General features: G+C 46.1%; 1 protein-coding gene across 1 annotated transcript in view; it reads left to right on the top strand.

Moving 5' to 3' along the window:
* The window catches only part of LOC126278105 (uncharacterized), a 1,197,991-nt gene that overhangs the window by 903,744 nt on the left and 280,242 nt on the right, over positions 1-14,005 (top strand). Inside the window, exon 4 of the mRNA XM_049977982.1 lies at positions 3,325-3,458. Coding sequence (XP_049833939.1) covers positions 3,325-3,458 — 134 coding nt within the window. The remainder of the gene's footprint in view (positions 1-3,324; positions 3,459-14,005) is intronic.

Raw genomic sequence — 14,005 nt, 5'->3', positions numbered from 1 at the left:
AGCAAGTGGTCAGCCATCTGAAGAGGTCAATACATAGTATAGGATCAATGTTACAGTTATTTTTTCTGATAGTCTTGTTCAGTTAAATCTGGAACACTGTACAATAAGAGATCAGTTTGTTAATATGTGAATCAAGTGATCCCTTAATAATGAATACAGTTTCAACTTAGCAAGCAATATTGTGACACAGTAGTACGTCAAAGTTACGTAAATCTTTTATTAATTTAGGTAATAATGTGAACTGATAATGCATCTGTTGAAGTTAAAAATGAACCATTTCCCTTAGCACTGAGAAAATACGCAGTTGCAGCCAGGCGACCGTAGTTTCGCTTGGTTATAACAACCACATCCCCAACACTTTGATGGTCTTGTTTTGTGGTTTTCCCATGGTCCAACATTCAGTTACATACAATTCTATTTTCCAGTCATGCATTTTTTCCTCAGATTAAGCCCTATGTTTAATACGATCAGAATTCATTCTGGCAGGAATGGTCTCTTTACCTGTTCCAGTCTGCTCCATCATGGTTCCAAGTACAAAAATGTCTTCAGTTCGTCTGATTCGTGGTCCCCTTGACGTTAAATTTACGATTAATCTCGTTTCTGTTGCTTTTCCTCATTCCTTTGTTCTTCCGAAGGTTTCAGTAGACTGTTCATTTCATTCAACTTGTCCTGCAGTCCTTCCATGCTTTCTCTTACGGTAGCACTGCCATTAGGGAATCTATCGTTGATATTCTGTCACCTTCAATTTTAACCACACTCATGAAAGTATCTTTCTTCTTTCATTGCTTGTTCAGTGTATGGATCGAGGACTGGATGCAAAAGTTTCTTTCACTCCCTTTTAATTTTCCATTCTTGTTGCTCCTTATTGCATCGTAGGCATCAGAACGCTTCAAATGCCGTAAGGGATGGTTGGATGGTTGATAAGCAGTATTCTCTCTAGTAGTGTAGAATAGTGTGCAGAGATTTACGTACAAACTGCTCATATGCGTTTCCTACGGTAGTTATAGCAGTAACTTGTATCTCTATTCCACGTAGCGTAACGCACTTTATGGAAAATAAACGCTTCACTGGGGTGAGTTCTGCGTACGTCGCCAGGAATCCATATGGCGAGCATAACTTTGTGAAAAACTTATAGCTCGTTCTTGGGACAGTAGGGACCCGCCTGCTGGCTATACAGTTTCCAGGTATACAACCCGCCCCCACGTCTTCCCCCTTCAACACTGCGGTCAATCACAGGCCCAGAACACAGTTTATCTTTCCATAAGATTACTGAACTTAGATGTAGTACACTTATTGAATACCAATTGTTAACCCACTTTAAACAACAATAAACATTAAGTTTATATCATTAAAACTGAGTTTTAATAATCTGTGTTTTTTCATTCCCTGCAAACTTGAAACTACCAGATCTAGACAAAAAAAATTGTGGTAGATACAATGCAATTTAATTTTATACTGGGAAATACTGTGGGCATTAAATTCCTCCCACTCCAAAACCCGCACTGTCAGTTCAAACGTCAGCATTTTTAGTATGTTATCCTTGACTCTCCAGCCTACCACTGTAAAATACATCAAATTCCACAATTTTTTCCCTATTCCCCGGTTTTTTTGGTCTTCGTTTATACGAAGGTGTCTTGAGTTTTGTTATGTCTTGCTCCTATTACCAGGCACAAAGTCTGAAATGTCTCTGGGGAGACCTTATTTCTTCTGAAGCGAAGCTCATCGCTATTTAACAGATCCACCATTTTCTATTCCATTTTACAATATATTGTCATCGCCAGATACACGAGCTGGTAGGCTGATTGTGCGATACTTCACTGCCGTAACTTACCTCAGCAGTGGAAAATCACATGACCGCCTGGTACTGTGTTTAGTTACAGCACTCGTAACAGACTGCTGTACAAGGGGCGTTTAACGCGTAATGTAACACTTTTTTTCTGGAAGCACCTTGGTTTTGTTAAGGATTCAATACTGCACAATGTTTCCCATTCTTTCGACCCCTATTTTTAAACATAGTCCCTGTTCAGCTCGACGGGCTTACACCACCTCTTGGAAGGGCCAATATGCCCTGTTGGTACCACACTGGTGGTCGACGCCAGAGCCAAAGTCTCAGTAACATTACCATCATCCACGCACTGCTTCTCCCAGAGTGCTTCCTTCATTGCTACAAACAGATGGAAGTCGGAAGGCGCGAGATCTGGGCTGCAAAGTGGACGAGGAAGAACAGCGCAGTGAAGTTTTCTCAGATCCTCTCGAGCCGCAGACTTGTGTGATGCCTCGTGCTTTCATAGACAAGAAGAACTTGGTTTGCATTTTAAGGCACTAACACCCTGAAACCATTTCTTCAGTTTCATGAGGGTAGCATAGACTTCAGAGTTGATCTTTGTACTCCTCCAGAGTCCTAAGAGTCTGCCACCGTGGCTGTATCAACTGAGGGTGCAGCTTTGAACTCGAAGGATACATGGTGTTGCACCACACCTCGAATGAGAGTGTCCTCACGTTCCAAAACTGCAGAAATTCTGTGCTGCCGGCCGGCACGCGGGAGATCGGACAGGTTTGCGCGACATTTTTGGGATGATGACATACGCTTCGCCCAACGATTCATCGTGCTTTTATTCACAGCCAGGTGAGCACCTTTGAATATCTGCGATGATCTGATTTTCAAATTCCGGTAGATGAGTGGTCAGCACGACAGAATGTCAATCCTAACGGCCAGGGTTCCCGGCTGGGTGGGAGATTTACTCAGCTCAGCGGCTGGGCGTTGTTATCCTAATCATCATCATCATTTCGTCCCCATCGACGCGCAAAGCGCCGAAGTGGATTCACATCGAAGGACTTGCACCCGGCGAACGGTCTAACCGACACAAGGCCCTACTCACACGACTTTCACATCTGATTTTCCGCCATACGAAACTCAATGACAGCTCTCTGCTTGGGACGCCCCTCCGTTACAGCTGCAGTTTTGAAAGGTTGTCTGTAGCGCTGCCACTTATCGGGAGTTCATGAAATTTTAGGGGCTGAAGCGGGAATATTCCGCAGTGTTCCACAACAAATTCCGCATTGTTGCTACCGAAAGTGGCCGAGAAAATAAAATGTGTTGCGTTACTTATTTGACGCCTCTCGTACTCTTCCTGTGACCAATGGCTTTCCTAAAGAACTGATTTACTACTTCAGTGTATGGCCAAAAGAAACATTAAGAGGCAGGAGTTCATATTGTTTGACCGACCTCGGTAAACATGACAATGTATCATCATCGTGCACCGACTGACGCCCACGGCTCATGCTACGGCTCGGTCCCTCAGCTTGCGCCTCTTCTTGTCGCAGCGCTGCCCGAGGGTCCGCCGACGCTGGTGGCGGAGCGCGAGCGCTACTACCCGGGGGACCTGCTGAGGGCCAACTGCACGGCGCCCCCGTCCAGGCCGGCGGCGCAGCTCTCCTTCTACATCAACGACGAGCCGGTGAGTCCATCTCTGCTCACAGCTAATTCACTCTGCTCGTAATGAACGGATACTGTTGTCTCTAGCAAGGCAATACCATGGGCCTTACCTTTGGTGTGGTGCGGGCCCTGCCAGGGATGTCTGTGATATGATGAAGGCTTTCATAACAGGAAGACTTAGCTTCTGGTCAACCTTAAGGGTTGATTGGTGGTGGCCCATGAAATTCAGGGAAGCCGAAGACCCTCCGAAGACGTCCATTGCAGCTGTGGACGAAACATAGACTACATAAACGTTTCATGGACGACGACCATACAACCCTCAAGATTTATCAGCATCTGAATCTGTGATTACGAAATTAATTTAGAGAAACTATGGGACTGAAAGCTTATAGAGCGGCAGTTAAGGTTGATAACCGTGCATAATTTTAAAACACACTTCAAAAGAAGTTTTGCATCACCCCAGTTCCCAGAACTCCTAAAGATAGACGTTGACTGTGGATATTGTATCACAGACACTGTCCCTTTGACTGTTCAGAGACGTCACAAAACCCACCCCAAATATGTAAGCAACCATGCATGCATGAGCAGCGCCTATTAGACGTAGGGGGCCCGACAGCCGATCAGTTCCAGTCATTCCACCAATAAGGAGGTACATGGCTCGTGCTGTCTGTAGTTGAACCTTGCTTAGACGGTCAATATCGCAGTTAGGTCCCACGCGCATTGTTACTTTGTGCCAAGAAGGGCCTCCAGGCGTCTCGCAGTGAACCAAAGCGATGTTATTCGGACATGGAGGAGATCCAGAGAGACAGGATCTGTCGATGACATGCCTCGCTCAGGCTGCCCAAGAACTGCTACTGCAGTGGATGAGCTCTACCCACTAACAATGGCTCGGAGGAACCCTGAAAGCATTGCCACCATTTTGAACAAAGCTTTTCGTGCAGCTGCAAGACTTCGTGTTAAGATTCAAATCGTGCGCAGTAGGCTGCATGGTACACAACTTCACTCCCGACCATGGCGAGGTCCATCTTTCCAACAACGACACCATGCAGCGCAGTACAGATGGGCCCAACAATATGCTGAATCAACCGCACAGGATAGGCATCGCGTTCGCATCACGGATGAGTGTCGTAGATACCTTCAACCAGACAATCGTCGAAGACATCTTTGGATACAACCTGGTCAGGCTGAATGCCTCAGACACACTGTCCAGCGAGTGCAGCAAGGTGGAGGTTCCCTGCTGTTTTGGGGTGGCATTATGTGGGGCCGACGTGCGCTGCTGGTGGTCATTGAAGGCGCCGTAACGGCTGTACGATACGTGAATTCCATCCTCCGACCGATAGTGCAACCATATCGGCAGCACATTAGCGAGGCGTTCTTCTTCATTGTAGACAATTCGCGCCCCCATCGTGCACATCTTGTGAATGACTTCCTTCAGGATAACGAAATCGCTCGACTAGAGTGGCCGGCATGTTGCCCAGACATGAACCGTATCGAACATGCCTGAGATAGATTCAAAGGGCTGTTTATGGACGACGTCGCCACCAGTCTTCTGTACAGGTTCCGGAAACGATGTGATGCAAACCGTTTTTGATCTGTGTATAATGAACTGAAGAAATTTTTGAAAAAATTAAAGAATCTTCTCTTGGCGTTTCTGCTCTTAAGTTCTTCTAGAGCCATTACTTTGCTTTTTGGTCGATCCTTAATTATGCAGTACGCAGAAAAATATAAAACGCATCTTATTAGAGTAATATATCTGTTTTTCTTTTGTATTTTTGACTGTCATGCTGCAGTTACGTGCAAGGCTGTCGTGGTAGTTCTGAGTATTAAGCCACTATGACAGGGGAAGTTGTCGCAATATTGTTGACAAAAAAGAAAAGAAAGACATCGGCTTATTTGAATCTTGAATTTCTAATTAGAACACTTGAAACGTCCCCTTAGAAAAATTGTACACGACTGTGCTTAAACTGACACACAATAGTTTTTAGCGCAACGCAATCTGACTTCCCAAAATCCCTACGAAAGAACGGCCCTGACTAACATTAACCTATACGTTTCACAAATCACTTACCTCACAAAATTCTTCGTTACTCAAGCTACTGCAATACAGCGAGCGCCACTACTGCCAGCTAAATAAAAGATTCAAACTACGGAAGTGACTAACTACTGAGGCACAGTTAGCAAATGAAAGATTTTAATAGAGAACAAACAATGTATTTACCTTAATAGTCATAATATATATATATCGGTTCATGACACCAATTCTTACAAATTTCAAAACTCCCCCATCTCTCTCCCCACGTCCACCACTGCTGGCGGCTCACCTCCAACTGCGCAACGCTAAGCGCTGTTAGCATCCAGCTGCCGCTGCCCGACACTACAATGGCAGACAACAATGCCAACCAGCCACAGACTGCACACGGCACAGCCAGTGATTTTCAGAGCGCTACGTGGCGTTACCAATAAAAAAACGTAAACATCCTACTCACACACTCTTGGTGATAGGATGACCATGTTACAGTATAAGCACTGAATAGGCTATTTGTTACGTGATATAGATCTTCGCTTCCAGCAATAACTCGTTAATATATGTAGTTACCTGCATATGGTTTCATCAGCTTCAAGCTTAAAGAATTCGCGTGTGGTGGCAAGAATTGATAATTTTTAAGGGTTTTCCGATTTTTATGCAACAACATCTGGAAGAAATTGGCTTTCCACGAAATCAAACTGTCAAAAACTACATAACAGGTTCTTTTTAAAATCTTTTCTATTTTCCCATGCGAACAGCCACATTTTTGAACGGACGCCATCTCGAATTTGACACGAGGGAGCCCCTGGTTTGAGACGTGAATGCCAATTTAATTCACAACCCGTGGTCTTACACAGCCGCGTAAGCACACTTAAAATAATTACTTCTAGCGCCACAGCTCATAAAACACAGGCCCTTTTTGGAGCTTTAGTTTTCGTGGTGCGTGGCTCTTTGTGGTGCTGAGTCTCAAGGCCGAAGCCTACACAACGTGCCCCTTAAATACAACACTGGTTAGCTCAGATCCCGACTCTACGCGCTATTGATACGTTGTCAGGGGAATCGCCCTAAATGCGGCGGCCAAGAGACGTTTGCGATTGCGTGATGTTGCAAATGCTGCTGCTGTTGTTGCTGTTATCGTTGCGTTAGCCGAAGACTCACTCGGTGCAGTTGTGCAGTGTAGCCCATCTTGCGCGACTCATCGTCTGCACACTGCTGTTTCATCCCCACGCTTACTGCACCCAATCCTGGATTCCCCTGCACAATTTTTATCACAGACTTCCTCCCCACTTGCGCGGCCAAAAGACACACATACACATAGAGGAGAAAAGGAGGGAGAGAGAGAGAGAGAGAGAGAGAGAGAGAGAGAGAGAGAGAGAGAGAGAAACACACACACACACACACACACACACACATACACACACACACTCACACTGTCCTCCAGTATCAATTTGACGAGTCCTTCATGCCACATTTTCAGTAAAGCTTTACCGTAAGTTCCTTCTCTTCTTAGCTCGACTCGGTATCTTTGCGTTAATCATATGGAATATCCATCTAATGTTTAACACTCAAGATTAAGTTCAGACAAATATTCTCACACAGCACTTAAAATTATATTCAATGTCAAGTTTTCCTTGTTCAGAAACGCTTTTCTTGTATTTTATGTCCTTTGTTTCCGCCAGAGTCAGTCATTTGGCTTCCCTAATTACTTAATCTATTACTTTGACTGCCTTTACATCTACGTCAACATACATATTACGCAAGCCACCGTATGCTGAGTGGCAAAGGGTACTCTAATAAGGTGCCACGACATGGGCACTTACACGTTAGCTTACCATCATTAGTATTAATAATAAAGGGACTGGCAAGAGCATCATGACTCTATTGAATTACGATAAATATGAGGCACTCTCGAGAAGTGTTCGCTGCATGTCTGCATGATTAAGCCACTAACTTAAAGCGTTAGTGAAAAGTTGAGAGTTAATTGTGGAATACAATGTCTGCAGCTGGCCGTAGCTCGCCGGGTCGCCATGGCCGGCAGGTGGCGGTCACCGGAAACGCGGGACAATCCGGCGCTTTTGAGGACAGCCCGGCATCCGGAGCCACCTGCGCTGGGCAACACGTCGCGAAGACGGGAATTTCATTTGCCTAGGGGCGTTATGACCTACTCGATCATTGTCTAGATCTCAGAAATTCCGTTTTAGGGATTTCGGCGATGATAGAGCGTTTGACATTGGCCGAAACGGGGTATTCTTCCGCCGCGTTTTAGTACGTGTGTGAGACGTTAGAATTGTGGAGAGAGAGGACTTCGCCTTCAGCCATCGAGCGGTACGGACTTGGAGACGGGGTCTTGGCCATCGTCTTCAAAGGGAGACACACGGTCTGTATCGCAGCACTGCACCAACTCGTGTTCCGTGCAGGGTTCTCCGAATAGAGCTCTTTGTGCGCTCAGAAGCGAGATTTTCACCAACGCTTAACTACTTCCAACAACTTACCTAATATTCTTGATCTGCTAGTTTTCCTTGCGAGATGCCGAATATTTTTCAAGGCAGCTGCCGGTAATAGGGGTGCGTAATTGCAAATTGTTAATGTGCCATTCTGAGGAGTGTGCAAGTGGACAAAGAAATTCACATTTTTTGTTTGTTAATTTTGTCAATTGTGGAGGATATCAAACTAAACTGGTAATATTACAATCGAATTATCAACTTCATTGTAGCTAACATTTACCCTCTCCCAGTAAGCTTTATATTTACTCTAGCCACTGCACAGCTTGCCCAGACGGGAAGGAATGAAGGTTTGCCGTCTTCTATGTCAGTGTCGAACAAATACACTTACACCCTGTACCACTAATAGTCATTTCCATTTCTGTTCCACTCGCAGACAGAGCGAGGGAAAAACTATTACCTGTATGCCACCGTACGAGCTCGTAATCCGATCTTCTTTCTTACAAGTACGTTGGTATCAGTGGACTCGTTCTGTGTTCAACCTCAAATGCCGGTCTTCTTAATTTTCTCTTGGTGCTGCTCGAAAAGTGCGTCACTTTCCCTGCAGTGAGAGCCATTTGAGTTCCGAAGAATCTCTGTATTACTTGCGTTTAATCAAATCTGCCGAGGGCTCTCCTCAAGATACCCTTGTCTCTCATGAACGCTCATCGTCAAGCACAACATACTGGGTTCTGCTACTGACGAAGTATTCGAGCCACTCACACACCTAGGACCTAACATATTTCCAAATGCATCTCCTGATTAATTTTGCCCACTCTAGATCTTTTTTTACGTTCCTTCCTTCCAGCACACTGCACACACTGCTAAACTTTTCTGTTAAGTCGTTTGGTGTCTCTGATGTTTGCACTACACTGTAATTGTAAAAAACTTTCTATTTCTTCTTCTTCTTGATCGTTAATCCCCTTTACAAGTGTTTCCTTCGTTATCCGTACTGTTTTCTCAATGACATCGAGGATTGGGTACAGCGCTGTCCGTAAGAACACCGCTATAGTCAGTTAACATCAATAGCAGCAATCTGCACCAACCACTTGAAGATACTAACCAGTTGCCTTGGGGAAATATTGTCTGAGTCACGAAACATGGTACGCCAGCACATCCGAGACCCATAACTGGAACATATCTGTTGCGAAAGCCTGAAGGATCGTACTATGAACCCATAGCTGGAACAACAAATGTCGTTTCAACTATCGTTACTATTCGTTGACGGGAACCTTTGCCACAGCACATTGTATCATTAAAACACGTTTCGCGAGTTGTACATTAACGTTTATTCAATGTTCTGTAGCTTGTAGCTCCTTGTTTTTCAGCCTACAGAACTATGTGGACTTATCAATTATATGTAAATACGCGACCCGGTAAACGTGGCAAGTAAATGAATTATTGTTTTGCACAATGCAGCTACAGCGTTCAAAATGCAGTCCATAAAATCGTAGTACCGACCACTATATAAATCTATTACGCCTACTGAAGAGGTGTGAAAACGCGAGATGCGTCTTGACATAAATATATATTTAAAAGAATGTTTTGTTGTAGTATTTTGTCAAGGACTGTAACCCATGGTCACAGAGCTCCACCATCATCACAATCGATGAATTGAGACCTTTCATAGGAGATAAAACATTAAAAAAAACATTCGCTCTACACACTACCGTCCACAGCTCGTGGTCGTGCGGTAGCGTTCTCACTTCCCACGCCCGGGTTCCCGGGTTCAATTCCCGGCGGGGTCAGGGATTTTCTCTGCCTCTTGATGACTGGGTGTTGTGTGATGTCCTTAGGTTTGTTAGGTTTAAGTAGTTCTAAGTTGTAGGGGACAGATGACCATAGATGTTAAGTCGCATAGTGATCAGAGCCATTTGAACCATTTTGTACACAGTACCCTAACTCCGACAAACCTACGAAGGGAAGAAAAACAGTGTCGGAAAGACTGGAGTCACGCTAAGAGTGAGGAAAAAATGTTATCTTCGCCTAGTGAAATCCCACGTCACCTCAGGCTCCATTGAGTCACGGACTGTGCGGCTGGTCCCGGCGGAGGTTCGAGCCCTCCGTCGGGCATGGGTGTGTGTGTTTGTCCTTACGATAATTTAGGGTAAGTAGTGTGTAAGCTTACGGACTGATGAGCTTAGCAGTTAAGTCCCATAAGATTTCACACATTTTTGAACAATTTTTCAGGCTCTATTGTTAGATGTAACGTTATCAGATGACGCATTGTTTAATTTTATACGGTTTTCCTTCCATCCTATGACACTCTCAGTCTGTTTTTTCCATTGGTGTCTGAAGCAATTTACTCTTAAGACATAATACCTTGCAATATGTAGGTGCCACGGCGAACGAATATTATGCCCTTCGGGTACTCGCAGCTTCCACTGCCCACTACCTTATTCCCCAGGAGTACAATGTCGTATCGTGAGGAGCACCTCGTTTCGTGTTCCTCCGCCCTCGCGTCCTGTTTATTTCCGCCTCCGGGTCCACATTTAGAGCGCGTCATTGGGGACGGTTCCGCGCCATTACGTGCGCCCAGAGGCGGCGGCGGCGTCTGTCCTGAAAGGAATGATGCCAGAGGCGGCGGCAGACGCTAACAGAGCCCATGTGACCGGATTGCACCCGGCCCTGTTTCCTGTCATGGGGAGGGGGGGGGGGGGGGGGTTCCGCCGCTGCCAGCCAACCTCCAGTCGCCTCACGCGCTGCCATCCACCCCCAACCAATTAGAGAGAAAGTGCCGCGAGAGCGCTGCGTTCACGCCTCCTTACCTGTGTCAGCCGCCCGTTTAATGGCACTTCGCAAGCAACACCGAGCGGAACCTTTTTTCCTCCAATCTAGTGTTTCTCTTTGCGTTCTTCGTTTAGCAGGCGAATCCGTTGTACCGCTAATTGCTCCTCTCTTATAACACTTGATGACCTTCTGTCAAAATGGTCATCAACACGCAGTATGGTGTCATGGCTGTTAGAAGCACATTTAATTGTAAACATATGTAAACGATTAAAATTTAGAAAATTTTTTGCCAGATTAAGAGATAGTGCTGGATTTTGAGTCGAAACCGGAACTTTGTCTTTCGAGGGTAATGCGTTTTGCCGGACGATCTGCGCACCATTTAAACGTCTTGACAATGAGATTAGCTTCTGACAGCCGGCACACAACTGTAATCTGCGGGGGACAGAGCAGACTCAGTTTCAAAGTGAAAGATTCATTCTCATTTAAATTTACCCATTAGAAGTGACCCATATAAAGAAGCGGTGCAATTCATATTAAAGTGATGTAGCGGCATAATAAGTGTCCAACATTACTTGATGGTTAAATATATCCAATATAGGATTAATGATACAGTCAGTCAAGCTGCTCTGGTGATGGGTCTGATTATCTACTCAGTTTCACATCCTACTGAGGCCTAAGAATTCATAAGTACTTTGATATTACGATAACTTTGCTTGAGAGATGGAGCCTTAGTAAAACAAAACTGGACTGGAAAATGTTTCTTGCACTTTAAGTTGGGCAACCCAGAGTACGTCATCTGCACTGGTTACGTTTGATATTTTCTTCATCGTAACTTGGGTAACGCAGAGTACGTCATCGGCACTTGTTATTAATGATGTAAGTTGCACCATAACTTCGGCAAACCAAACTATATCATCCGCACTGGTCACAGATGATGTCAGTTGAGTTGCCTATATGAAAGCGCATGAAATACTTTCCTGGACAACTTTATTTTAACTTCTCTGCAGAAGAAACAGAAAAGATCCAACGAAGGAAGGTTTTCCTTATTACGAGCTCCTGATAATAGCATCTGAGTAACAGAAAAGATAGAGAAGTTCCACTGAAGAATGGCTCTTTCGTCACTGTTTCGTTTGATAGGTGCCAGCCTGTTACGGACGTCAACAACAAACTTCTGTTGCAGTCGCTTCTAGTGTGACGTCCTGCATCGAGGGGAGGTGTACTGTTAAAATCTTGAGAGTAGACTTGACCACAACAAGAAACTCAAAAGAACTGAAACTCGTACGGTGGTCTGGTAAAGGATGGAGGGGGAGAAATGTCGCAGTAGAAAAAGTATTCTCCGCACTCAGTTAAGGTGGTCTGCATATATAAATGAGTAGAAACAGAAGTAAGAAGTGCAAGCTATTGACTAAATGAGGTGTAGCATCACTTCGACAACTTCATGAAAATAAGAAGTGTTCACACACCGCGTTGTTACAAAGTAACAGGTGCATTATTCATTAGTTCCCGCTTTGCTCATTTCGGTACAGGGTGTGTCCTATTACTTCTGACTGCACCAAGTAGTGTTTTGTCCAGATGCTGGGACGTTAGCCGGCATGGCTGCAATTCTTACGTACGAAGATCTGAGCAGCAGAATGGCTTTCTTAACACCCTTTACACACTCGTGGAAATTGAAATAAGAACACCGTGAATTCATTGTCACAGGAAGGGGAAACTTTATTGACACATTCCTGGGGTCAGATACATCACATGATCACACTGACAGAACCACAGGCACATAGACACAGGCAACAGAGAATGCACAGTGTCGACACTAGTACAGTGTATATCCACCTTTCGCAGAAATGAAGGCTGCTATTCTCCCATGGAGACGATCGTAGAGATGCTGGATGTAGTCCTGTGGAACGGCTTGCCATGCCATTTCCACCTGGCGCCTCAGCTGGACCAGCGTTCTTGCTGGACGTGCAGACCGCGTGAGACGACGCTTCATCCAGTCCCAAACATGCTCAATGGGGGACAGATCCGGAGATCTTGCTGGCCAGGGTAGTTGACTTACACCTTCTAGAGCACGTTGGGTGGCACGGGATACATGTGGACGTGCATTGACCTCTTGGAACAGCAAGTTCCCTTGCCGGTCTAGGAATGGTAGAACGATGGGTTCGATGACGGTTTGGATGTACCGTGCACTATTCAGTGTCCCCTCGACGATCACCAGAGGTGTACGGCCAGTGTAGGAGATCGCTCCCCACACCATGATGCCGGGTGTTGGCTCTGTGTGCCTCGGTCGTATGCAGTCCTGATTGTGGCGCTCACCTGCACAGCGCCAAACACGCATACGACCATCATTGGCACCAAGGCAGAAGCGACTCTCATCGCTGAAGACGACACGTCTCCATTCGTCCCTCCATTCACGCCTGTCGCCATACCACTGGAGGCGGGCTGCACGATGTTGGGGCGTGAGCTGAAGACGGCCTAACGGTGTGCGGGACCGTAGCCCAGCTTCATGGAGACGGTTGCGAATGGTCCTCGCCGATACCCCAGGAGCAACAGTGTCCCTCATTTGCTGGGAAGTGGCGGTGCGGTCCCCCACGGCACTGCGTAGGATCCTACGGTCTTGGCGTGCATCCGTGCGTCGCTGCGGTCCGGTCCCAGGTCGACGGGCACGTGCACCTTCCGCCGACCACTGGCGACAACATCGATGTACTGTGGAGACCTCACGCCCCACGTGTTGAGCAATTCGGCGGTACGTCCACCTGGCCTCCCGCATGCCCACTATACGCCGTCGCTCAAAGTCCGTCAACTGCACATACGGTTCACGTCCACGCTGTCGCGGCATGCTACCCGTGTTAAAGACTGCGATGGAGCTCCGTATGCCACGGCAAACTGGCTGACACTGACGGCGGCGGTGCACAAATGCTGCGCAGCTAGCGCCATTCGACGGCCAACACCGCGGTTCCTGGTGTGTCCTCTGTGCCGTGCGTGTGATCATTGCTTGTACAGCCCTCTCGCAGTGTCCGGAGCAAGTATGGTGGGTCTGACACACCGGTGTCAATGTGTTCTTTTTTCCATTTCCAGGAGTGTATTTTCTCTTCGGTAAACGATTTCCTCTAGTAAAGACCTGTTCAAAGACGTATACAGTATTCAATAAACACAACGTTCGGACCGATGACCGTAGCAGTCTGGTCCCTTTAACCCCCACAAACCAACCAAACACAACGTTCAGCTTAAGGAGGAACAGAAACGTGGATGTTTGATATCGTTTCACAGTACTGAAATTCACTGTGAGAACAGCAAGAGGTAGAACATTCAAACGCAGTAAGGTGGTGACCGTGGACA

Source organism: Schistocerca gregaria, chromosome 6 (assembly GCF_023897955.1).
Source record: "Schistocerca gregaria isolate iqSchGreg1 chromosome 6, iqSchGreg1.2, whole genome shotgun sequence".
Taxonomy (NCBI): Eukaryota; Metazoa; Arthropoda; class Insecta; order Orthoptera; family Acrididae; genus Schistocerca; species Schistocerca gregaria.
This window is presented reverse-complemented; position numbering and strand designations above follow the sequence as displayed.